General features: G+C 44.2%; 1 protein-coding gene across 1 annotated transcript; it reads right to left on the reverse strand.

The window, feature by feature from the left end:
• On the reverse strand, nucleotides 1-27,827 carry psme4b (proteasome activator subunit 4b). Its single transcript, XM_084040305.1, has 47 exons — nucleotides 27,528-27,827; nucleotides 26,242-26,382; nucleotides 24,825-24,941; nucleotides 23,778-23,822; nucleotides 23,429-23,578; nucleotides 22,629-22,692; nucleotides 22,058-22,132; nucleotides 21,834-21,956; nucleotides 21,656-21,748; nucleotides 21,155-21,333; nucleotides 20,156-20,242; nucleotides 19,875-20,061; nucleotides 19,411-19,500; nucleotides 18,886-18,950; nucleotides 18,523-18,673; nucleotides 17,967-18,065; nucleotides 17,655-17,724; nucleotides 16,618-16,685; nucleotides 15,931-16,134; nucleotides 13,863-14,020; nucleotides 13,451-13,546; nucleotides 13,298-13,353; nucleotides 13,159-13,215; nucleotides 13,024-13,079; nucleotides 12,843-12,941; nucleotides 12,689-12,751; nucleotides 12,506-12,601; nucleotides 12,205-12,336; nucleotides 11,034-11,243; nucleotides 10,794-10,930; nucleotides 10,631-10,684; nucleotides 10,360-10,489; nucleotides 9,704-9,785; nucleotides 9,167-9,320; nucleotides 8,669-8,735; nucleotides 8,446-8,571; nucleotides 8,043-8,195; nucleotides 7,804-7,908; nucleotides 7,541-7,632; nucleotides 7,242-7,373; nucleotides 6,849-7,051; nucleotides 5,738-5,823; nucleotides 5,435-5,563; nucleotides 3,897-4,052; nucleotides 2,728-2,866; nucleotides 2,384-2,517; nucleotides 1-811 (listed from the first exon to the last, which is right to left on the reverse strand). Exons 1-47 carry the CDS (start codon nucleotides 27,719-27,721, stop codon nucleotides 677-679), a joined length of 5,439 nt encoding a protein of 1,812 aa, XP_083896431.1. The 5' UTR covers nucleotides 27,722-27,827; the 3' UTR covers nucleotides 1-676.

Consider the following 27,827-nt stretch of genomic DNA (forward strand, 5'->3'; position numbering starts at 1 on the left):
TTAACAGGAAAATATTCTCAGCGTTGAGCTACTGTACAATACAACACAGTGGGCTGTATGGGAATATGATAAAATGATATTACAGCATTGTATAATATATAGATGTATATTTATAAGTATTATATCCATGTATATACATTACATAATAGTATGTATTATACAGTATATTATCACCAATAGAGTTTGAAGTATTAGGTACTATTAATGTAATTTTTTAAAATATTAATTCTACATATTTATATCAAATATATTTTTCTTGTATTGCGTTATTTAAAAATTGGAAGAGGGAAATACTGTAATGAGTACAGTGATAAACCAGTCAAATGTATTAAACAACAACAAAAGATACACCTAAAGGGTGATTATTATCTCTATAGTAAAGTGGCCACCTTTGGGGCTGCTGAGCTGCTTGGCGAGACAAAAATAAGCACACCAAGTAAGTTTAAATATCTGAAACCGTTTTATCCAGGGTTGCTTTTCTGCCTGGTTTACCGAAGGCCAGCGTTGGCACGTGAGGTTCCAGTTGCAGGGGGCTCTCAGCCACCGCAACGATATCAGACGTGATCGTGACAGGCTGCACGGAGGATCCCAACACTTTTTTAAAGAAAAGGTGCAGTTAGTCTCCCGGGCTACTGGTCAGTCAGCGTGCCGAGGACCTGGTGAGGCAGCCGGCTCTCTAGGCGTAGTAACAGGGTGACACCAGCAGGTCCGTGAGCACGAGCAGCTGGTCGTCGGTGAAGCACTGCCGATGCTCCTGCCAGTTATCGTGGTGAGTACGCCTGAACTCCGACAGGGTCTTCTTCACCGTCATCTTGGGAGAACAAACATGATCATCAGTTGATATGTACATCTATGCTCAGACATGGGACACCACAAACTGATATAAACTACATTTCAGAGGGAAATATCACACTTTTTACTCCACTACATTAACTTTATCAGCTACTTTGTATATCAAGATTATTGACGCAATTACCAAATAATTTATAAAAACAACCGCACCTCAATGGTAGAAATTATTCACTTAACTTTGACTATATTTAGGCTCTACTTTTACTTGAGTACAAGTTTGAGTGCAGGACTTTTCGGTGTGAAACTGGAGGGAGTAATTAAAACACATCAACATTTAACAGCCAATCCAACTTTTTTGATGATTTGAGCACCAGAATATTTCGTTGTTGAGTCATGAATCAAAGTTCTTGAATGATCAGTTCGTGAACTGGATGCAATAAGTGTTTCTTTTGTTAGGAAACATACTTAACAAGACTTTTTCAATTCATTTTTATTCAAAGCATACAGTATATTAGCCTCCTCAAAGATTTAGCGGAGCTCTTTTGCCCACGGAGAACTACAATCATACATCACTGGAGTAAAAACGTACATTTTAAAGTGGCGAGTTTGTTTCTCAAAATTAGGACATGAAAGTCTGCGGTGAACTCCTGAAATACAGAGGATGTTGTTGATGGTCCTCAGCCTTTCGCAACAGCCGCTATCACTTCTTACGATGGGAGCGTTTAAACCGTAGAACTAGAACAAGGCTGAGTTATGACTTGCAAAGCAAATAGTTCCTGACTGGAGTGGTGAAAAAATGGCCGCGCCACCTGCTGATCTGGAGACGCACAATGAAACTAACACCCGTTGACAGCATTTGTTTGCATGAATTAAAAACCAGCGAGGAAACAATCATTTATTAATGTTAAAATGCCACGTAAAATAATTTAATTACACGCTGCAGAAATTATTTAAAAGTGAAATAAGTTTGGAGGGAAACATTTTGTGGTTCAACAAGGACACAAAAGCAGGGAATTAAATGCATGATTAGCACAACCGAGGATCTATTCATGACTTAAACATCGAGAACTTTCATTTTTACCACATGGCCTTCAAAGAAAATTATTCGATTTTAAGGAAGGGAAGAAAATAGGAGGCGCCTTTGGCCTAACCAAAACTGATTTTGACTACTGATGAGATCATTCGATCAATCTGCCTGAAGAAACCAAGATATTATCCTTATTAATCTGCACAAAATCTGCTACTTCTACCATTTTTACATAGAATGATTACTCTTTTCCTAAGCTTTTGTAACAGACTGCGTAATTCATCTACTGGCAAATAGAATCTTTAACTGTATCCCATTGTGTTTTCTTCTTCGGGAGAAACAGTAAATTATCATCATCGCTGGCTCCCCGTCATTGAAATGTATTATTCAAACTCTGCATTACGGATTACATTGTATGTCCTCTTCATGCCTGAAGTAAGTCCAAAGACACAATTTTCTCCTCAATTGGACAATGAAATTGTATTCTTCCGGCTCACACTGTGTTGAGTTAGGTGTTTGTGAGAGTGTGTGTGTTTGTGAGAGTGTGTGTGTGTTTGTGTGTACCTCTATAGGCTGTGGGTCATTGAGATGGTCACTCAGGTCCATCAGTATCTGAGGCATCCAGTCTGGGACGTCGTAGGGGCTCGACAGGATGCACGCACTGAGGCCGAGCACTCCGGCATGGCGCCGTACTAAATCTGCAAACACACACACACACACACACACACATACACACACACACACAAATAGGGAGTCAAAATGAGCCTTAGAATTTCAAAATTCCCCTTGGATAAGAAAAAGGTAATAGGGCAAGTATTACTGTAATTGCCTCACTGTATGATTATGACATGCACGTGAATGTGTGTGTGTGTGTGTGTGTGTGTGTGTTTGTGTGTGTGTGTGTGTACCTGTGGAGGCCAGCTCTCCTCTGGCCTTGGGGAGGCGAGTCTGACTCAGCGTCTGGAGCTGTGTCTGCAGACTAGAGTCCAGAGGGAAGAACTGGCACTGCAGTAAACCACTGAGGGTGGTGCCTGCCATGTCCCTCACCTACAGGGGGGAGGTGGGGGGAGGATGGGGAGGGAGGGGGGGTTATGGAGGGATAGAGGGAGGGACAACACGGAGAGAGGAAGAAAAAAAGAGACTTGTGAAGATCAGGGCGGACAAATAAAGGAAAGCATGTGGCAGTTTTGGGGCGCGAAATGCATACACAATTTATTAAAAGAGGCACGTGCAAGGAGATCGGAGGGAAAGGGGAGGGGGGGTGGAGGTACACAGCAACAGAGATGAGCAGAGGAGGAGAAAGAGGAGGAGGAGGAGGGATAGATGCTGAGTTGAGCTGAGGTAAAATTCACTTGCAGAACATCACTGCCTTCCTGCATCACTTTGCATAAATTATGAATAAGCACTGAGTGACGGCTGATGCATTGAAATAGACAATGATATGTACATTCACCAGCTGTACACTTTACACGGTTTACAAAATATTGAGAGACGCGACCGCTTTTGTGCGGTAGACAATCCGGGTGAAGATTAGTGCTTATTGATTTTTTTTTTGTTTTACCTGCACATCCCAATCAATAAAAAAAAAGGGAAAGTTAAAGAAGAGCAAAAGATGACGCAACCCGCTATTAGAAGAGACTTTTATATTCCTGTACAAAAGTTGATGTTATTGCATTCAATACATAAGCACGAATAATTAACAGTTGGTAAAGATTAACAGTCAAAACAAATGCTTTGCCAAATTATATGTTGAGCAATAGATTGATGTTATTTTTAAATCACGTAAATTACAACCAGCTACAAAGGAGTGCAAGACAGCCTCATTGCTCCATCAACATTCCTGTAACATCCACAGAAGAAGAGAAATGCACAGGAAAATAAATTAAAGGCTGAGCAGAGAGGTAAAGGTTTTTTTTCAAAGCAATAAGAGTGAACAAAAAAAGAGGGATTAAGATTTAGTGAGGCGAAACTAGGGGACAATAAGTGGCCATTTATAATCCTGTGACAATTATACCTAGCAGAGGGGCGATGGCTGTTTTAAACCAGCGTTTGCTGCCTTTTCCTGCGCATACATTACCTCGAGCTGTTCATCAAGCAGCAGCTGCATCACCAGCTTTCGGATGCGGAGCACCTCTGCAGGCACACTGAGCAGGGTAAACAAGTTGTAGAAAACCATGATCTGCAGGTAGGTCAGCACTGAGAAGCGTGCATGCCACGATCTGCTCCCTGACATCTAGACGGAGGGGAGAGAGGAAGGAAAAAAAGAGAGTGAGAGGCCATGGCAACATTAACATACCTGCATAAAGGCTGGAAACAGGGGAAATGGGCAGCCAATAGCCTACCGCCTCTGAGGCTGTACTTTAGCACAGTGCTGCTTTGAGCTAAATGCTAACGCCAGTGTGCTAAAATGCTCACAGCATTGCTAACATGTGGTCATAAAGACTGGAAATGGTGAAAAAGGTAGCCAATAGCCTACAGTCATGCTAGCAGCTCTTAGGCTGTACTTTAGCACAGTGGTGCGTTGAGCTAAATGCTAACGTGAGCGTGCTAAAATGCCAACAATGACAATGCTAACATGCAGCCATAACTGAAAATGGTGAAAAAGGTAGCCAATAGCCTACAGTCACGCTAGCAGCTCTGAGGCTGTACTTTAACACAGTGGCGCTTTGAGCTAAATGCTAACTTCAGTATGCTAAAATGGCCAACAATGACAATGCTAACATGCGGTCATAAAGACTGGAAATGGTGAAAAAGGTAGCCAATAGCCTACAGTCACGCTAGCATCTCTGAAGCTCTACTTGAACACACTGGTGCTTTGAGCTAAATGCTAACGTCAGTGTGCTAAAATGCCAACAATGACAATGCTAACATGCGGTCATAAAGACGGGAAATGGTTTAAAATGTAGCCAATAGCCTACAGTCATGCTAGCAGCTCTGAGGCTGTACTTTAGCACAGTGGTGCTTTGCACTAAATGCTAACGTCAGTGTGTTAAAGTGCCAACGATGACAATGCTAATGTGCAACCATAAAGAATGGAACAGGTAGCCAAGAATCCAAAGTCACGCTAACATGCTACATGTCGCTACATGTCAACTTATGTTATATTTGCAGGTGTTTGGTCATAAAGCATTGGACAAATAACCTCACAACCAGGCTAATTGCTTTTTTTAGCATTTATGCTAATCTAGGCATCTCTCTTTATAGTGTCATATTCAGCAGACAGATATGAAGAGTGTGGTATTCATTATTTCATCTAACACTGTGAGAAATGTCACCCTTTCCCTTAAAGTGATAATAAACATGAGATTCCAGCAAGATTAAAAAAAAAGGTGAAAGTCAAGGTGAAACCTAAAAATGTTGCAAAGCTTTCTGATGCCGCCTGCCATCAAACACGAGACTGCCGACGCCATAGTCAAGCTATATTTGAGAATTTCTCAACGGGGGTGCCGCTCGCATACATAAACTTGCAGGAACACAAAGGCAAGCGGAAAATAAAATAAAATAGCACAGGTTGTTTTTAGTCCTAACAAACACCTTGGGCAGCATTAGGCTCTGAACACTGACAGCAGACAGGTGGGGCAGTGTGTGGGCGCTTTGTGCGTGTGTGCATGTTACCTCTTCCAGCGCTGCCAGGACCAAAGGGATGTGCTCGGGATACAGCAGGCCCTGGGACATGAGAGAGAGACACGTGCGAGCATCCTGCTTCATCTCATCATAGCTCTCATCAATCTCCACCGGGGCTATCTGCGGGGAGAGGGAGACAGGAGAGAGAGGGAGATGGAGGGAGGTAGGAAGACACAGAGCCACGCACCATTTTGAGTAAATGAAGAGAGAAATTGAGTTTAATGGGCAAGTAAGATTGAGTGGGTAATAATGCTGCACTGGGACCTGTGTGTGTGTGTTTGTGTGTGTTTGTACCTTAAAAAGAATAGGCAGGAGCTCTAGTTGCTGCTGAACAGGAGTGGTAAAGGTTCTCCCTGCGCTCGCCATCAACCATTTCAACACTGCAAATCGCACACACACACACACACACACACACACACACACGCACGCACACACAGAGTAGATTTTGGTTTGCTGCCAAATAATAAAAAACAACAGACTTGGCGCTGTGACCTTACCGCATTGCTCTGGCAATAAAACACAATCTATCATGATCTCGTAGCTAATGATTTGGATAATTTCATAACCAGATATTTAGCTGCATAATGGAGATTAGGGGCGTGACGGAAACAAGAGCAACAACGTGAGACGGGAAATGAGATCTAAATTCGGTCGATAGCAAATCTTGATCCACGATGAAATACCTGCTCCAAAACTGTTAAGAATTTTATTTTTAAAATGTTTTTCTATGTTTTAAAAGCACACATTCTTGGCCTCGATTGGCAAAATAAAAATAAATAAATAAAGTCTAGAAAATGCTATAATTATGACAGTTTTCACATTATATTTATTTTTGTTAACTTTGGCATAGATTATTTTTGTGTTCATTTTAGTTTAAACACTGCCAGAATGAACATCTGGTGGAAAATATTTAATTATTTTTTTTTGTTAAGCACCTCTAGTGATATTTAAGAATGCAGATAATTTAGATTTTATGTGCCCAGTTTTTTTTTTAAATGCAGATTTTGCTGTACAATAGAAATAGTGAATAAAAATATAATAATTCAATGAAAAGCCACCTCAATTACATCCAAAACTTAGAAGTAAAGGTAAGTTATATAAAATAAATATGTTTTTATAATCTGGGGGAATTGACCTTTCAATAAAAAATAATAATAAAAGAAAATTAGCTGAAAATCAATGTGGACTTCATTTATTTAACTGCTATTGGAGATTTTACCTGACAGGACAAACAAAGCAATAATATAATATAGTATGAATGTGGCCAAAAAAACATAAACACACCCTCCTCTTCTACATTTCACTACCCTTTGAAGTAGATTTAGCAGGTGGAACATTTTTCCCCACAGTCACCGACCACACCGTGTCCACCACACAGATTACATGCTTGCATCCACATTCTGACCCGTCTTGAGCAGCTTGACAGCCTGGGTGCGCTCGTCCGTCTCCTGGGTGTTCTCCTCGTGGACGTGGTTGTGGATCTCCGGCTCCGACGTGAGGGGCTTGAGCCGCTCCAGGACCCGAGTGAGGAACTCTGCCACGTGGGGGGAGGAGGTGGGCCGGGTGTGGGGCAGGGCCACGTCTATCATGAAGATGTAGGTCAGGACACTGGAGAGAGAGGTGGAGCGAGAGAGAGAGAGAGGTGGAGCAAGGGGGTAAAATGAGGAAACAAAAACAGAACGGGAGCAGTTGAGGCTTAGAATTCAACAGCCCAAACAGTCCACACAAACTAATTAGATTGACCTATTTAACCACCATTACGTAACCCAGGAGAGATAACGCCAAGTTAATTCCCTACCTTCCAATGCGCTCCCTGACGTTCTTATACACCTGGGTGAGTTTGGGCTCCAGGTAATTCAGCAGCCGGTGCAGCAGTTCAGAAACCCTCCACTGCTGCTGGGCCAGACCTCCCTGAAGCACATACAGCAAACTGACAGAGACAGAGTGGGGGGGGGGATGGATGGAGGGTTATTGTGTTATTGCAGCAACGTCAGCTCAGCATACATCAGCTCAGGTTACTACTGCAGCCTGGAATCAGAGACATCAGGAATACCGTAGATGACATAAACACACACACTTTGTGTTATTCACGCGTACCTGGCGTCCCTGAATGAGCCGCCCTCGCCGCTCAGCGGGCTCTCCATCAGCAGCTCAAACAGCCAGTGGAGTTTCCTGGGGTCCCGGCCCTCCTGTTGGGAATTAAAAAAAATAAAAACAGGCTTATTTTTGTGGGAATTTAATAGTGGGCAATATATCTGTGCATCGGCTGAGGTACTGCACGCTCATATTCCCGTGGTTTTGCTCACCAGAGACGGCTAAGCTCACGGTGCGGTGTATTTGTATGCATGCGAGCAACTCACACAGGCAGTGGCGATGCAGGTGCCCCAGTCTGTGTAGGTTTCCACGGTGATGTTGTTTAATGCCGTCCTGATCAAAGGGCACAACAGCTGCCATAGCCCGTCCACCTGAACACACACATACACACAGTAATGAAAGTTTTTTATTAATATTGACTTTTCTTATCAAAAATCGAACAGTGTGTGTGTGTGTTTGTCTCTGGGTGTGTGTATATGTGTGTGTGTGTGTGTGTCTCCGGTACCTTGCTGAAAGTCCAGAGTTTGCTGCCTCTGATTAGTCCTGCAGTAATCTCACACACGCAGCGCTGGGAGCTCTCATGGGGGTCGCTGGCAAGCTGCTCCAGGTGAGGCCACAGTAACGGCAGGAACACGTTGCCATAGTTACAAAACAGCCCCTGTCAATCAAAGGTGAGGCGTGAGGTTTTTTTGCTCCGATGCGGACGAACCACAGAAAGACGGATTACCGTCGCGAGTTAAAAAGTGTCAGCTGTCTGATGGGGGGGGGGGGGGGGGGGGGGGGGACAATGAATCAGAGATTCCCAACTCTGCTGGGTTTAATTCAGCCCTTGGCTAGCGGCGGTTATGCCGCGTCACTTCTTTGCATCGGGGTCTGGCGGATCGATTGAGGTCGGGTTTAAATTGCACCTTAAAGAGACAGTAGCGTCTGGGATTGAAGCTGTCGTTTCCTTTCCGATCCTCCAGAGAGAGAAACCCGACGAGCTGCTCGACGAACTCCGGGTCCGAGAAATACTCAAAGATGATCTTCTCACCCTGAGTGACACACAAACACACATGATGTAATAATAGTCATATAACTGAGGCATCAGAGGGTTTTTTCTTTTGTGTGTGAGGTGTGAGGTATGAGCACCTCGCTCATCTCTTCGTACGACAGGTCGTCTTTTGGCCTTTCAGAAGCTGCATGGATCATCATTTCTCTGAAAGGAGCGGGAGACAAAGAAGGCGGCCGCTGTGATTTAGAGATAACAACAAACTGACAAAAAATTATGGATCGACACACGCGGTCTTTCGAATAAGCGGCGAGGATGAATGGAACGATTACAAAGTCAGTTAGTCAGCACGCCAGCCAGCGCTTCCATCCATACATCAATTCTGCTATCTGGGCCAGGCAGCGAGTCGTTCATCGAGCCTAAACTAGGCCAGGCCGTGACAGGAAGTCAGCTCACCGCCCTGCTAGTCATCCAGCCACCCGGATCAGTCATCCAGCAGTTAGTCGGACATAAAGTTAACCAGGAAGCCGTTCAGCCAGGCAGTTAAGACAATCAGCTATTTAGCTCCACCCAACCGAGTAGTTAATCAGCCTTCCAGTTTCTAAATCCACCACCTAAACGCTCTGCGTTCTCATTACCTCGGCCACGAGTAGTAGCCCCAGTGTGTTTTCTCCACATACAGCTGGGTATCCCACTGCTCCTCGCTCAGAGGCCGGTCGTTGCCGTTGTACTGCAGCCAGCGGTTCCCCTCGCGATCCCCCACGCACACACCCTCCGGATCCTCAACTCCACCTGAACACACAGATTAAAGTCACGAACACACACTAACTCGTGTGTGTGTGTGTGTGTGTGTGTGTGTGTGTGTGTGTGTGTGTGTGTTCGGGGTGACCGGCCGCCGTTTGTACGATGAAAAAAAATGAGTAGGAGGGATTTTCTAATCTAAAACCATTCATCTTTAAATAGAGAGCAAATCCAGATTCATGCTCTGGTCTTACTGCTCACTCAACGGGAAATGACCGCACAGTTAGTCATGATGAATTATTTCATTTTAATGAGCTGCTAATGCTGGAATTGCTTGATTGGGAGAATATTTATAGCTAAAAATGGCATTTTCCTACAAAAAAACATAACAAATTGTATACCGTTTATGATCGTTGTCGTGTATTTATACTCACTGATATCTGACGGCTTCACAGACACTTTCTTTCTTGGTCTTTTTTGCTGTTTCAGGATGCCGGCCACTACTGAGATCGCCAGCTGAGACATGAGAAACAAGGATTACAGAGTAGTCGAGTAGAGCCACTCCCAAACACAGCAGCTCCTGGTAATAAAGGTGCTGTCTGGTATTTGTCCTACTAGTTATAGTGAGCTGGCTCAGTTTTACATTATTGCTGCTACAATTAATCGTTAATTTTTTAATCTTAGCTACTCCAGCTTTACACAGGCCTCTGTGGTGACTTGATAATGTAGTTACCCAAAAAGCCAATATACTTAAAATAATAAAAAAAACTTGTTGAATGTGTTGTGATTGACACTATTGTCCCACAACGCCATGCACAAAGGAAAACAGAGGCTCTACTCACAGCTGGAAGAAAAATCAATAAAATGTAGTCGGGAGTGACAGCTCGAGATTAAAACTTTTTAAACCTTTCTTTCTCTTCGTGAAATTCAAAGGAAAGTGACAAGCGTGTCGATTTCTCGTATGCTAGAAATGTAATGAGCAAAATGAAAAAAAGAAAAAGAAAAAGCTTTTCCTCACAATAAACTGTTTAGCTTTCATCCACACGAACAGACAGAGGACACACACACACACACACACACAGCTGCGGACCTTGCGTATGCTGATGGAGTCGTGTGTGAGGCCCTGTGTGAAGTACAGGACGGCGTCGGGGGGGAGGGGGTGGTCGTCCCTCAGCTGGAGAGACAGCAAGTCCGCGGCCATGTGCTCAAACTTCCAGGGCCTGAAACACGAAGCAGACAAGCACATCTGCACATCTGTATATATACATATATATATATATATATATATATATATATATATATATATATATATATATATATGTATTAGTACATGTACTGCTACTGATTGTTCGTCAACCTACAGGTTACTGTCTTCAAGGCAGTCCAAGAGATCATTGACCAGCTTCTCATATTTCCTGCACGGAAGACAAAGTTAGTAAGTAGTGCTTCTTCTACTGCAAATAATGTAGTTACAGTGTAACCTTAAGAAAAACTGCATTGAAACCGAATGCATGTAAAAACGACCTTGCAGCGACCACGTTTCTGATTCGCTGACGCTGAAGTCCCTCTTTTAGCTCCTCTATGGTCGGTGTCTCTAAACAAGGCGTGGGGTTTTCAGACTGTGTGATGTGATTGGCTATCTCCACACATGCCTCAGACACCTAGACGTGGAAGAGAGGGAAAAAAAGGGTGTGGTGGGGGATTTAAAACCGGATCAGATGGTCAGGTAGTGTGTTGAATGTGAACGAACATGTTAATGCTCACAGTGAAGTAGATCCCTATGGTGTCGTGCTGGCGGTGGATCCGGTCGGTGATGTCGTCCAGCAGGCCACCGATGGACGGGGTCACCAGGGTCATGGAGGGCGACAGGCCGCAGCGGACCAGGGCGGGCCACAACTCCCCGACACAGTCCCAGTCCCTCACACTGGCCAGACAAAGACTAGTGGGCAGACCCAGCAGACAGTACAGAGCACCCTGAAACACACACACACACACACACACACACACACACACACACACACACACACACACACACACACACACACACACACACACACACAGGGTAAAGACATCCTCTGTGGAGCAATTGGATAGGCTGTCAAACACTACAGGAAACAGTGCCCCGCCAAAATAAAAGCAACGCATATAAATAAACTGACAGGATATACCGGTAAACAGAACCAAACTTTGATTGTTGCAGTCGAGCTCTCGGCCGTTTGAAATGATTGAGATTCTTCATTGTTGGTTTCTATTATAGAAACATATTTTTTCTTGTTGCTCAATCAAGCTAATCGAATTACAAAATGCTAAATAGGCCAACACTTAAATACAGGAACAATGCTGCTCCTTTGTTTCCATGCTGACTTTTTTCCCGGGACCTGTACAAAGCTTTAGCTTTAGCATTAGCATTTCTGCATCAATACAGTGTGGAGTTAGAATAATATCATGCTTAATAATAGCAATAAGAACCTTTATTTAAGTTCTTCATAGGCAAGAACAGATAAAACATAACTTAAACAAACAAAATACACAATACATTTACAAGAACAATTCGTGGAGGTTAGCCTTGAGATGAGTTTTAAAAGAAGATACTGATGTTGCCCATTTCTCCTGAAGACTTTTGTTTTGGTGCCCTGACAGTAAATGTGCCCTATGCTATCACCCTCTGTCTCCAGCGTGGCCCCGGGGATAGTCAACAAAGAGTACTCAGGCTAAGATCAGGAGTGAAGGGAGAGGAAAGGGCAACCATGCGAGCAGTAAAACTTTCAAAACAGCGCCAAAGGCCACAGGTAACCAGTACAGAGAGAGTACAATGTAGCCATCAAACACATCTTCCAGGTTCAGCACCACGGACAGTGACCATTATGAGCAAGTTGGAAATGGGTTTATGCTTTATGTGCGTGTGTGTGTGTGTGTGTGTGTGTGTGTGTGGTACCTTAAACTGCTGTTGTGTGCCAGTGGTGTTTTGTGGTGAGAGCAGTTGCAGGATTCGGGGAATCAGGTCTCTGTAGGAGAAGCTGAAAGTTCCCAGCGCGGTCATCAGCACCTGCTGGGCCCTGCTACGTACCTGTAAGGACACACACACACACACACACACACACACACACACACACACATGCATCCTCAATGAATGACTATTTCACCAGAGACATTTATGTAAACACAATCAGTAACCTGGCAACAAGCAGATGTTCTGATTAAAGGATTTCTTGTTTATTTTCCGTGTCGGTTAATACCTGGCTGTAAGTGCTGGTAGAAAGCAGCAGCAGATCACAGAGCAGCTCCTGATGAACCACTTTATATTCACTGCTCTCGACCACCAGCTTCCTCATCTATTGACAGAGAAAACAGGAAATAACCCACCAAGGTCTTCGTATGCATGCGCGGTGACATTTGTGACCCTGTGTTGTTGAGCTGACCTCGTGCTGGAGCAGAACCCGGTCGATGAGCAGCGCTCGGATGTGCTGCTTTTTCCCGTGAAGCTGCGGGGGAAAAGAAAAGGCGACGTGCTGAAATCACCCCTAAAAGTGACGACATTCGGCAGCCTCGTTGCGCTTCTTTTTCCCAACTCACCCTGTTTTCCATCGACTTCTTGACAAGTGTGAAGCTTTTCCAACGTGAGTCAAACTCCTTCTTGTGAGTGCCTCGGAAAAACATCAGGTCACTGATGATCTGTAAGTCGGACGGACAGAAGAGGGACGCCGTGAGACGACAGAATCGCAAATGTTGCCGCATGAATGAAAGATAAAATCACCTTAATGATGAGGAAGAGTGACTTTGTGTCGTCTTCCGAGTGCTCCAAGATGTGATCTGGATAAAAGCGGATATGAATTAATTGTGCATCAGAATCTGAGGGGGGGACTGTGGTGGCATTAAAGCCGTCACTCACGGAGCAGCATTCTCATGGTTTGGCAGATGGACTCTCTGTAGTTCTCCCGTGAATCATCTGGAGGGGGTGAGACACAGGGATGCGTGATGAGCGGCCCTTACCGCCCACTGAGAGCGTGACGACTCGTGTGTTTTCTTACCGTAATCGACGCCTATATGCAGCTTGATCTCCCCCAGATTCACCATGGAGGGGACGCTGAGGAGAAACAGGAATGAAAGGAGTGAAACGTGAGGAGACTGCAGGAAAATGTGTGTTTTTGTTTTGTATGTGTGTGTGTGTGTGTAGGACTCACAGGTCAGATACGTGTGGTCCATCCAGAGGGGGCAGCATGCTTCCAGCTCCAAGAAGGCAGTGCTGCACAATAGCAAGACTCTGCAACAGCTCCTCCCTGTGAAGCGCACCACACGTTGCAGTCACTTTCACAGCAGTATCTGTTGTGAACTCAACTCCGCAAGTCAATAACGCCGCCTCGAGCACATTCGAGCGGCTAAATCCAACTTTTCAACCCTGTGTGCTCTCGGTGAGGCTCCAACGATAGACAGATATTAGAAACAGATGTTAATCTTCAGGTTTCACTTTTTTTTTGGATGCAGACGAATGTAATTTATCAGTAATGCGAACGCTCCGGGTTCCTTTTTGTTTTATTTGTGCGGGTGCCTGATTGCGTCCCGTCATGGAAAAACTGAGGGGGAAAAAATGCACACCTGCTCATTGGCTGATCTCCAGAGACGTGGCCCTTGATTCGCTGCAGCTCGGGGTGCAGGAGGCGGGACAGCAGCTGGAAAACAAAGTTTACCTCCTCCTGATCAGGTACGTGCCAACACACACCCAAGTCGGCCACATCTCCAGCTCTGCCCCAGTCCTGGAGACGGGGAGAGAGAGAGAGAGAGAGAGAGAGAGAGACAGAGGTTTTCTTAGGGAGTTGCAAAGAACGAGAGTTTCCACTGGCAAGCAAACCAGCTCCACCAGTCTGCCTTAAAACCACAGGTCTACTGGTATTGGAAACACATGTCAAAGACATCACACGATGGACGAGAAGAAAACAAATTCCACAACAAACTTTCTGATGATGGAATAGCAGATGAATCCAGCTGGCAAAACACCTCAAAATCAACAGCAAAACAAAATGAAGTGACAAGAGGTCAGTACTTAAAAGCAGCGGAGGAGCGCAGCTGATTTTACCACCAACTTCACATCGAATGCACTCAAAAACATGACAAAATGTTATTGAAAAAGACTTGCATTTAGCCTTGAAGCAAGATTATGCAACTTTTACAAAGAAGAATCGAACACATTCATTCTATAAAACATTTGGTAACATTTTCTATGAAGGTCATGTATATAATGCATCATAAGCACATTTATAACACATTAAAATGCATTAATAAGGCTTTATAAAAGTTGTTAAAATGATAATAATAATACATTTTATTTAAAGGCGCCTTTCTGGTCACTCAAAGACACCGTACATACATAAAATACATTTTTAAAAGAAACAATCAAAGAACAAACAATATAAAGTGTTGAAGCAAAGTAATGAAAATCCTTTTTTTTTGTTCCGCTTATCCTAAGTAATGAAAATAATAATGATAATAGATAAAAAAAATAAATAAATATAAATGTTTATAATCCTGCATGACACCTTATAACAAGGTTTATAAAGTATTAAAAGTGGTGGACATAATGTTCAGCATTCATAACGCTTTATACCTCCATGCACAAGTGACGTTATAACGACTTTTATGAAGCCTTATAAATGCATTATAATGTGTTCATGATGCATTATATACATGACCTTCATAGAAAGAAGACATTTTAAGAAGCAATTCAATACATTCACTCAGTCTGGGATGAAGATACTGTTTATAAGAAGTGGCCGTAGCCATGGTAACACTATATGTGTGACGTACTGTTTTTAAAATTGTAATGGTTCGTATTGCACCGTATTGCCTTTTTCTTAATATCTTCCCGCCAGGGGGCTTCGGATGCAAAATTAACTATATAGCTAAATCTGACTCAGCTGTTGTGTTGTGCACGGCCCCCATTAAGTGGTTTTAAGAGCCATAAGCGGCGAGGTCTTCAGTATTTCACAAGAAGAAAATGGAGACAAGTCAGAAAAAATAAACATCATTTTCTTCCTACTCGTGACCCCTTCAGGCATCTTTCTAGTTTATGTTCACAGTCCGTGCAAAGAGTATTTAGTTGTTATCAACACTTTCTCTCTTTTCGCCTTATTTATTCCCCTTTTCAATCAACGTTAGCAGCAGAAATGTATCTAAATGACTTATTTACATATGTTTAGTCGTCGTGCCAACAAGGCAACTTTAAAAAACTTCAAAATCGAGAGCGAGAGGGACGGCGACGGGGAAAGAGAGCGTTATTAGCGTTAGCGGTGTAGCCATTTAATTTCAACTTGATAAATGCTTTCTAATTCTCTGCCTGGAGATGGAAATTGCATTGCAATTACTGAACCTGTAAAAATCCCATTTAATTAAACTGCGTGAAAGTGCCGTTTTAAAGGTTGCACTAGTGGCACTTTGTGTTTCCCGAAAAAACCCCTCAATGTTTCCTGTCCCAGACTAGATACTGTAATAGCTGTGATAAGAGCCAATTTGCACTCCAGGAGGTTAGCAAATAAGCCACAGTTGGAATTATGCAGTTAAGAGTCGAGGGACTGGATTGAACTTTAGTAAGATTAAATAATGGTGGTAAAGTAATCTTCCTCTGTGCAGCATTGCGGATGTTCGTGCGTGTGTGTGCGTGTGTGTTTACCCGTATGGGGAGGTCAGTATGGAAGCCTCCAGAGGTGCTGCGGTACTCAGTGGGATAGATGAGGGACATAGACCGGAGTGTGTGCTCCAGCAGACTGCAGGCCAGCGTGTACGCCCGTTTGCAGCGCAGACGCACACACACGCACAACATCCGCTCCAGGTCCCCCTGGTATTTTAACAGCTGTTCGCCATCCACACGGGTTACCTGAAAACAACACACACACACACACACACACACAAACACAGGCCGATTCAGCGGAGAGTTGTGTCTTAAATATTGCGGCTCTGCAGTAAATCACGACATCTGGCTCGCTCCCACTCGGATTAAGCTCCCAGGGGTAATAAAACAAAACAGAAAGGGTATCAATATGTTCTGGTTAACGACAAAGCTCCTTGATATTTACGAGCGTGACAAGGGTGCACGCTGCAAAAAAAGTCTTCCTGCATACAATGTCACAAACACATCTTTTTTCTTCTTTTTTTTTTTTAAATCGTCTCATTTGATTCTGATGTTTTTGTGTGAAACAAGTCGATGGGACCTCGAATCGAAGCGGAGCAGACGAATCACTTCACTAGTCGTGAGGTGGAATGACATTTTAAGACGCATTGGAGATCAAATAAATTAGCGGGGATTCATATTTTTTAGAGCGCCGGAGCCCCTTTGGGACGTGATAGGTCCTCGTCTCACCTCGGAGAGCAGCTGGAGATTCCACAACAGCTCCTTATCCAGCTCGTCTTCACTCTGCAGCTCCTCGTCTACGCACACACACACACACACACACATACACACAAATAAGGTTGAATAATGCACTCTAGTGCTCCCCCGACAGACTGAGCTCCTTTCGCTGAATTTTGGGGTCGTTTCAGGTTTTAGTCACGCCGGCTGCATCGCTCTACGGGTCAGTAACCACGTTGCCTCCAGAAATATCTACGCAGCTATTGGCCGGATCGCAGTGACATTTCTTTCCACGGACATTCATGTTCCCCTCAGGATGAACTGTAATAACTTTGCTGATCCCTTGACTTCTCTTTTAGAGCCACCATCAGGTTTAAATTACATTTCCCATCAGCCTCCGCTGTGCTTTGTTTAGCGCTGACTGTGGAACGTTTGCCCGCTGAACTGAGACGGTGAACATGGGAACACATGGTAGCGGTGTAATTGTGAACACATTAGCATACAAGAGTTAGCATTTAGCACCAAACATAGCTGTCCCTCAGCACTGTATGGCCTCACAGGGCTGCTAACATGACAGCTCACAGTCATATAATCTATCTTTGATTATTCTATCATTTGACTGGTTTCAATTTAAATCTCTAAATATAAATGTTCCATTTCAACACTTTTTCTTCCATTTAATTAATTAGTAAAAAGTCAATCCATCCATCCGTCCATTTAACAACTTCTAAAACGCTGCTTTCGCTAGGCAGAAAAATGTTTAATCAATAAATAATTGCCGCTAATTGGCTTGACTTGACTTCAGACTAAATCTAAAAAGGGATCCTCACTGTGATGACGCGTTAGAAACCCGGAAAAAAAGGTTTTGGTTTCAACAACAAACGTGCAGGTTTAGATTCGCAGTGAACAAACGTGTGAATGAAATGAGACTTGAGAGACCTTGTACAGTCTACATGCAAACACAGTACAGTATCTAGTCTACACACACACACACACACACACACCACACACACACACACACACACAGAGACACAGTGTGTGGTACTGACTGTCAGTAATGTGGAAAATGACGCTGCAGCAGTGAGGGACGAACAGACGGAGAGACTCAGCGGGATGACACTGCGAACACACACACACACACACACACACACACACACATTTAGATGCAGCATGCAGAAAATAACACCGGTAAGAAGTGATTCCTCCCAAAAATGAAGTAAAACAACCATTATTTTAATTTAAATGAGAATGTATCTACGGTATGACACGTAAGTGGAGGTGTTGAATGATTTTGCATCATGCATGACCTTATATGGTCTGTTCAACATATGAACTCAACTCAAAGCCGAGAGGAAACACACCTTGGCTGCAGCTCTGCACATGTCGGCCACCATGCGGCCCGACACGCACGTCTCGAAGATGTTGGCGGTGGCAAAGTTAAACACCTTCAGCAGCGCCACCTAACGCAAAGACAACGTTTAACGCAGAGTGTTTGGAAATCATTAATACGCTTGAATTCATCTGTTTTCTTGTTTTAACAAGAAGGTGAGAGTGACTGCAGGTGTTAATCTTTTCATTCTTTGTGTTCAACACAATGAGCCGAATGAATGTGGTGCAAATGTAATGGTTATGTTTACATTTCTATTATGAATGGACACCTTTAAAGCCTTTACATGAAATATTAATGACTAAGATAAGCAAATATCACAGTTTGAAAACGTCTCTGGCTATTATTTATATTCATATTTATGGGTGTGGTTTGATCAGATTAAGCAAATAACAGATAAATCCTGATTGGTGACATCATCCTTCTCCCGCCTTAAACCAGAGATAAAGGAACAGAGATAATAACAGAGAAGTTTCGGGGGTCGAGTACAGTGAGTATTGAATAAATGAATTTAAACTTGAGTGTGCTACCTTGTATATTTCTGTGGAGCATTGTGTTAGGATGGTGCTAACGGTGGAGGACAGGCCCAGCTCCACCAGGCTCTCCAGCTGAGTCTGCGTATCCGTCTCCATCTCATCCCTCGTCTGTTCGAGGGTGCTGCTGTCTATCAGAGCAAAACACCTGCACACACACACACACACACACACACACACATGCATGAGCACTTGTCAGTGATGAAAATGTCAAAAGGCGTTATGGGGAAAGGAAAGGGGGGGGCAGCAGAGCGAGTGATGCAGACCGGAGCCTTTCAAACAGGAAGAGATACATTCATACTCGGCGTTGACAAAGAGGCTTTACTAAGTGACAGTTTGACTTGTTCATTTGTCTCTTACCTGTCCAGAAACTGGAGAACGAAGTCTTCAAACTCAGCCGACGCAAAACACAGATTTTTCTCAATCTGAGGGGATAGAAATGAATAGTTAGTGGAATTTTTTGTCATTTCAGTTCACGGTTTTGGGAAACACGCTAGCTGCATCCCCGTTTTCTCTTCTTCGTGCTAAGCTAAGTTAACCAGCTGCATATTCACACACACACACACACACACACACACACACACACACACACACACACACACACACACACACACACACGAACACACACACACACACACACACACACACACACACACACAGTAGGAATGTAGTTTCCTTTGACCTCGAATAGAAAATACGATAAAGAATGAAAATATATCCTAAAAACTAAATGCTAAAGGTGTGACATATGTACAAAAGAGCAAGAAGAAGTATTTATGAAGGTGGTGACTCAAAAATGCAAAGATGTCCTTGAATAAGGGGAAAGGTCTTTCAATGATTGCCTCTTGCTTTTGCTCAACACGTGGCGGATGTCATGTGTGTTACCTCTGTGAGTTCGCTGTGCTGAGAAGGAGCAGACGAACAGTCCACCAAAGGCACCAGCGTGGTGAAGGTGGCGATGAACTGGAACGTTATCTGAGCCGCACAACGGGGAGGGAGGGGGGGAAACAGATCAATTCACATAATCCGACGTGATCGAGGTCCAAGTTAAATAACCGACCAGATGTCGGCGGGAGCGACTTTTTTTCAAATGTTATCAATTCATTCTGGCGTGATGAGATTAACGCGGCACAACCAAGAAAGGAAACCGATCCGTTATTACAATCCAGGCAGAAACTGAGCCTCGGTAATTGCGAGTTCTTCAAACTGAGATATTCATTCCACTTTCAGGAATTATTAATGGGACGGGGCCACGAGGACGACGAGCGGGGAATTTAATCAGCGAGGGCTGCATTGTCTACTTGTCTTACCATTCTTCTTCGTTACTGATCATCGCATCCATTACTCACCATGCACTTGCTGAAGTCGTTGGGGTCCACGCCCGGCAGGGAGCCCATGAGCAGCGGGAGCACGTGACCGCGGCCCTCTGGGTAATGGTCGTTCGGGGACACCAGGCTGCGAGCCATGCCGATCATGCAGCTGAGGGTGGCGGTGAGGGTGTGCGGCTCCGTCAGCGTCTCCATCGCCGCGTAGGTCCTGCATCACACGAGGAGGAGGAGGAGGAGGATGGCAGAATGAGAGGAAGTGGGCACACTTTGATATTTGGAGATTGAGTTTCACATATACTCACTTCTCAAGTACCGGTGGAATGACGAGTTCTGGTGTGAGGAGAGCCAGGTTCTGGAGAGCGTAGGCTGCATCCGTACTGCCGGTTTTACTGCACGACAACGCGAGGGGGCAGATGGACATACAGCACCAGCGTCACACACACACACACACACACACACACACGCAGGTAGATAATCACAGATGACCTGTCTGTCCAGATTAGGCTTGTTGTTGCTGAGGCCTTGCCAGTGAGACACAGCAGGGTTCGGATTTAAGACGACTGTCTGACACTGATTCAAACGGTTGTTTACATGGCAACAACCCAGTGAGCACTGATATGATGACTGGTAGGTTAAAACTGCCACAAAAAAAAAAAAGCGCTGAAAGGTAAAGGCACTTTAAGACGTCTCCCTTATAAGCACTGTTTAAAGTTTAAACCACAAGACGAAGCACCTTCTACCTACACGGCAAAATAAAGTCATAAAAATGCTGTTAACATGACTTTTATATGCAGTAAAGGTGAAACCAACTGTGAGGTATTAAATTCTATCTAAAAGAATTCTGGATTTTCTGGATAAATAACATTAAAAGTGGATTAACCACCGGCGATGACGGTGCAACACTCACTCTCACACCTTCCTCCACAATGACACCTATTGTGTCTATTCCTGCCTGAGTAGAAAAACTTAATATCGGCCTTCCCACTCACTGTAGCACAAGGTCTTTTTTCTTTTCTCCAAATGTCATCTTACAACCTATTTTTACAGACCGGCTTCTTTTTATTGTTGGTGTTCTCTTAATCTCTCTCTGCTGTTTGATTCTATTATTGTGATTTTACATTTTCACTAATCATTTTCCCGCTATGTTGAATTAATATTTGTTTTTATCTCCTAACCGCTTTGTATGTCTTTGCTCTATAAATAAATCACAAACTGCTGTATTTGTCGTAACTGTTCATAATAAGGTTAAATAATTAAAAAAAGGCGTATGGTGCCATGTCATGTTACCCTTGTTGCAATACCTGAACATGGCCAGCAGGGCGGCGCCGGTGAGGCTGCGTGTGAACTCCTGCAGGTCTTCATCAGTCAGCCTCTGACACTCGGGAACCAGCGTGATCCAGCTGGGGACGGCGTGCCGTTCCCGGTGCACGCGGCGCACGACGCTCGCCGGGAGCCGCTGAAGCACCCGCATCAGTCGGGCCTGCACGCACACGCACGCACACACACACACACACACACACACACACACACACACACACACACACACACACACACACACGCACACACACACACACTCAACATTAGCATTATCACCCAGAGACACATTTGCTCAGTCTGTCGTAAACAGATCTGTGATATCGCTCCTTTCTCGCCGGCAGTTGTGCATTTCATTATGGCGTTGTTAGTGAGCGGGCCAGGCGAGCCCTGAGTGACGGGTTGTAAATCAAAGTGTGAGTGTGACAGCCGGCAGCTGAGAATGTGCTTACAACTCGCCGTGATGGAGGGAGAGCGGGGGGGCTCACCTGCCAGCGGCCGTGATTGGACGGATGGTAGAAGGAGGCGATGCTGTTGAAGAGGCAGGTCAGCTCCTTCTGTGCGGGGTTTCCCGGTCCTCCCTGCAGGGATTCAAACAACCCCAGTTAAGCAGCGACGAAATGTTTGCTATAAGTTGTGATAAAGAGTCTTTTGCGGAGGAAGTACCAGAAGCGCCGTGATCCACAACACCGTGTGTCCGATGTCATAGGAGTTGGTGAGATAGCGCGGCGTCACCATCTGACTGACCCCGACTGGAAGGTTCAGGCTGCGTAGGATCCTGGTGAAGATCTACACACACACACACACACACACGCACACACACACACACAGTATCAGCACTCCCCCAATGAAATACATCAACGGGTCTGCTGCTGCTTCTAATGACTCACCGTGGGAATATAAGGGGTCCAGTCCACGTAGCCGATGTCATCGTTGGCGAGGCGGGCGAACAGGTTCACCAGGTGCTGCGAGACAAACACATTCCCAGAAGTGAAGGTCGTCATTCAAAGAATTAAATATAGCTGCTTTGAGGAGGGGGGGGAGATGTTCAAAAAGAGGAGGAAGTAGGCCGCATGAAAGCAGGGAGGAGGCACAATCGGAAAGTCTTATCTAGCGTGCCAAGTGGAAACCGCCGATGCTTCAACAACATTTCAATCATCGTCGTCAGGAAATATGTGTCATTCCAAATTACCGTTTCCATTTTTAGAAAGCTGGAAAGCGACGTGATTCATTGCTCAGTCATTTAAAATCTTTTTTTTTTCAAAAAAGCCCACCACTTGCTGTTTCTACAGAAATGTGTGAGATGAGGTTTTCATTGATTTGAACTACATTTTAACTTTGCTTTAACTTTAAAGACAGTAAACAAGGGGTCAAATAATTATGAAATTGTGTGTGTGTGTGTGTGTGTGTTTGTGTGTGTGTGTTTGTGTGCGTGTGTGTGTGTGTGTGTGAGTGTCTCACCCCTTCCCAGCTTGGCTGATTTTGCACTGACATCCAGAGATTCATTAATTCATCAAACCACAGCCTGAAAAACACACACACATCCAAAACAACACCATTATATTCACAGGCACTGACACACACACACACACACACACACACACACACACACACACAGACACACAGAGCTAAAGTTGAATTCCCCCTCATCTATCTCTAATTCCCCAAAAATATGAACTCCCTCCCTCCCTCCCTCCCTCCCTCCCTCCCTCCCCCGTCGATTCTGGAGCTGAGAGACCAGAACTGAGAGGGAGAAATAGAGTATTAAAGATGATGTATTGTGGAAACTGTACGGAAACCACGGGTGAATCCAACACTTAATCCAGATGAATAGCTTGCGAAAGAGCAAACACACTGAAGACGAGGGGCAAAGGTTTTCCAAGGCAGCAAAACTATGACCAAAAACAGGAAGGAGGGGGGGGGGGGGCGCTGACGCAAAAAGAACATTATTTATTTAAACTCCCAGGTGTAAACGCTTACAGGGCCTGAGAATGTACTTATACATGACACACGGTGATACGATCCAAACAAAATACTAAGATTAAGATCAAGTAAGTATTACGATTCAACATATCGGGAGTGAAAAACAAAAAAAAGACGAAAAAAATGCAACATAATCCTCCTTCTTTCTACTGCTGGCAGAGATGGCTCTATAAATAAACAAAGGGGGGGTCTGAAAACTTAATAAACCCTTTGTGTTAACTCCAGCCAAGAGCAAGCTGCACTTTCTGAACAGAGCCACTCGATTCTGGCCCACTTACTGGAAGCCCTGGCCGTGCTCCTCCGGGGGCATGATGGTGGGCAGGAACAGCTCCATGTTGCTGACGGCCTTCTGCATGACCATGTCGAACACGCACAGCAGGGGGCGCCACTCATCCAGCATCTCCTTAGTGGATGACGCTGGGAAATACCTGGGAGATGCACCAAGAACACACACACACACACACACATGCAGCAGAGACAGACATGAGCATAAATAGATGCAGACAAGCAGAGACGGAGTGGAGATACAAATACACACATTGATCTACAGCACACAGCTCAACTGGAGATCAAAGCGACGCATTATCCCGCCGCACAAATTACACGATCACAGAGGATGAGACTTACAGTCTGCAGCTTTTGATCAAAGCCTTCAAAATGTGGTCCACTGAGCTGCAAACAAGCAGAGAGACGAGGTGTGTGAGTTTATGTTTGTAAAGTAGTCTACTATATATATGTATACATACCAATCTGTTGGTTATATTTTAAAATGTCAGAAAACAGACCAAAGGTAACCTCTAAAAAAGGGTAAGTCCAAAACATCTATAGGTTGAGAGCATTATGAAATTTGGATTTCAAAAATGGAAGAATCTATGCTTGATAATATTATTATTATTTAATGGATCTGGTCACTAAACAGCTCCCAGATCAGTTTTCTTCCTGTGGATCGACTCATCGATTGACCGACTATTTGACATATCCAATCTCTAAACTGTCATGAGGACTATGTGGTCTGGCTCCCTGTCATTCTCTACCTGTCCACCAGATGCCCTCAGACCTTCCCACTGGTCTCCAGTGACCTGACCCTGCTCACCTGTTTCCACTTCCCCTCATCAGCCCTGCAGAAGATGTACCCGCCCCCGTTTTCCCCAGCCTGTCTCCAGTTGGTTTTGCTGGCGTCCTCACCTGAACCCTGTTGCCCCATGCTGGTTGTCTGTGGATTCTCTCTACCCTTGGCTGTAAGCTTTTCCAATCTTCATTTTTGTCAATAAATCACTGAACTGTCTCAAGATCGCCTTCGCCCTGCTGCCTGGCACGCACCCCCGTGATCGGAAAGAGCTTATCTATTGTTTAAGGGTTTGGACTAGAATCGTAATAGAGCGATTACTCTCCTATATGTGAAATATACGCCTGTTTGCTGAGAGAGAGATGTGAATATTGATAACACTGCATGCAAAATATGAAGCTACAACGGGCAGCCAGATTGCTTTTTTTGTCAGCTTTTAGACGGAGCCAGACTAACTGTTTCCCCCTGTTTCCTGTTGGGTTGGCATGTAATTCTTACTTCATTTTTTTTTTAAATAACTGTATAAAACATGCAAATGTATAGGAAGTACATGGTAACATTTATGATAAACTTTTTAAACAGGTCAATGTAAAGGTACATCATCATACTTTGGGAACCAGATGAGTCCGAGGTGCTCAGTTTTGGAGTAGACGACCCTCTCGTACAGATCATAAAGCGGTCGCCACGGCAACTGCAGGTCATCCCTCGACAGCAGTTCCTTCTTCCTGTTTGGAGGGAAGAAGCCCATTAACAACTGTCTGGCCTGTTTGCTATTAAGGCTCTTCATTGGCATTCTTTGATATTTTTAAAACAGTTTTTTTTTTTAAAAGACAAAACGATAATGTTCTTTGGAAGCGAGAAAATGAGTCACTAACTCAGCTCGACATGACGGCCACCTTCCAGACACGAAGCCGCGGCATCCTTGTGTTCATTAAATCGTAACTGGTCTGAGGTCTGCAGGGGTCGACTCGGATCTGAAGGTGAACTTACTGTTGTCACAATACTCGTTTTTAAGCTTTTTAATTGCCGCCAACTGAGTGCTTTTATTATAAGCTTGAAAACAAAGCAGATTATATATTTTTATTTAACTTCCACATTGCCTTCTTTCTTTCTCCAGGAATGAAACCCCACAGAAAGGTTTGAGTCTCTGTGCTCAGTTTCCACAGCCTCACATTCCTCTTGTCGTCTCCTCTCATTGAACTAACGGCTATGGAACAGACTTTCATCGGGGAGATTTTTTTTTTAAATTGGAAGGAAAGAAGAGACAATTGGGGGGGGGAATGATGGCGAAATCCGAAAAGGAAAAACACTAGAAGCCAATTGAGACCCGCTGCAAGTTAAGTATCACGTTCATCCCTCAGGCTGCGAGACCCCCGGCACTTAATATGCAGCTAGCCCAGATCCTTCTCTTTTCATCTAATGGGAAAACACTCAGATCAATGACACCTACATTAAGATGTTGTTTATGTGATGGATGTGAAAATCACGGAAAACAACTGGAGACAAATGGTGCAGCGATGAATGTGACTGGGAGAATATCCTGCAGTGGTGATTTGAGAGTTATGATGTAGGTCAGGGCTTAAAGAGTAATAAATGAACTGTTGGGCCAACATGCTCTCGTCTTTTTCACTTACTGTGTGTTTTAACTTCGAGACCTCTGAACTGTCACATTTAGAGGCATCTAGTTCTGTTTCATGCAACTTTATACTTCTAATGCACAACATTTCAGAGGGAAATATCATACTTTTTAATTTGTTCGACGTCTTTCATGTTTCAGAAGTCCCTTGCAGAGGTTCTCTAACACATTAGTCATCTTCATGGTAACGCCGATATGCTCACTATTTCTATTCTTCAGTAATCCAAATGGCAAAGAGGTAAGTGAAAAATCCACTTTAACACATCATGCGACTTGACATGGGTATTCCACCTGCGATGTTTACTAATCGGGCTTCACTCTGATCTCATTACACTGAAGGATCCCGAAGGGCACATTTCGTGTATGCCTGTGTGTTCGTGTCCACCCACTTGAGAAGCTGAATGAGCAGCCTGGCGTAGCTCTGCATCATGTGAGGCTCCAGGTTCGGCAGCGTCACCAACTCGTAGAGCAGCTTGATGAAGAAGACGTGGTCCTCTTTGCTGAACCGGCGGCCGTACAGCTTCAGGAACCTGAGGGAGGGAGTCCGACAGGGGACCATGCGTCAGCAGCTGATCACTTCCTGCTTCCTGCAGCTGACCCACATCCCACGAACACACGCCGCCAGTGTCTCATCATGAAACCTCGACTCACCTCTTGAATCGGAGTTAAAGCCAAGTGGACAAAGTCCAGTCTTTATTTAAAGATGCGTGATTAATTCAACCTTCTCTGTAAAAACTCCTATGATGCTGACATGTTTGGCACTCCATGTCCCTTTTGCTTGAAGTGCAATACACTTGAATATTTGGGTTTTAAAAATAACATTTAAAACAGCAGAGGCCGCCTTTTTAAGGAAATGCTGACACGCTCGTTAATTCGGGTGGCAGAAGGTTGATTCCTCTTTGCTCAATGTGTGCAGAAACTATACAAGCAAGCCAGTTTAACTGAAGAATGGCAATCAAACCAGACTAACAAATTGCATTGAAACACAAATTTTATTAGTGAGTTTAAACGAATATTAAATTAAGCTAAATCAAGGTTTTAAATGCAATAGCCGGATCTTACAGTTTTAAGTGTTTTTAGTGAATGCAAACCCTTATTTATAACATTTACTAACCTGCATTTTATTATTGGTATGTCCAGGCATTAGATAATTTATCCTTCATGGTGCAACATCACACTGGGACCAGTCTAACTTCTGGTCATACCACACCATCATCTCTCATAGGCCATTAAAAAAACAACAGGACTGAATGCAACTCTGATGATTTGTGAAGCTGATCCAATAAACATGTCAAAATGGGATGTCACGATGATTCTGGCCAAAATAATTGCGATTCACGATATGATCCCGATAATTATCAAACATGTTTATTGCATCACAGATAAGATCACTTTTACTTTATGTATTTTTGCAATCTGTAGTTTTAAATTCAGGGTCTAATTTTCACTTCTCAACCACAACAGCGAGCTGACAGCTTTTTCAAGTCACGATATTTACGATTATCCCGATGATTTAAATTTGTTTTTCTTTTTATCCCGATCCACGATAAAAATCATAGGCAGCACACCGATACCTTAGAGTCTAAATAATCTGCTATATAGAAAATGTTATTATTATTATGAGTGACGTTTAACTTGCTGTTAATGGTGCTTGTATCAGGAGGACAACACTTACGAGAAGAGTTTCCTGGACCAGAAGGCGACCCCGGGCCACAGCTCCCGGAGCAGGACGGCCCTGGACAGGTTCGCCTTGATCTCCGCCAGCAGCTCCGTGGCCTCGCGCTCCATCCGGTCGGAGTACGGCAGCAGGCCGTTATACACGATCTCCTTCTGAGGGATGAACCCCGCCATGTCCTCATCCACAGTCATAGGTAAAGAAACCCGCTGCTCCTCGTGTATCTAATGAATGCTGCGCCTTGTGGGAAGCCGAAGTTAGAGGTCCAATAATCCGCTGTGTCCAGCGCGCGGGCGGAAG

This window comes from Eutrigla gurnardus, assembly GCF_963514095.1.
Source record: "Eutrigla gurnardus genome assembly, chromosome: 22".
In the NCBI taxonomy this organism is placed as follows: domain Eukaryota; kingdom Metazoa; phylum Chordata; class Actinopteri; order Perciformes; family Triglidae; genus Eutrigla; species Eutrigla gurnardus.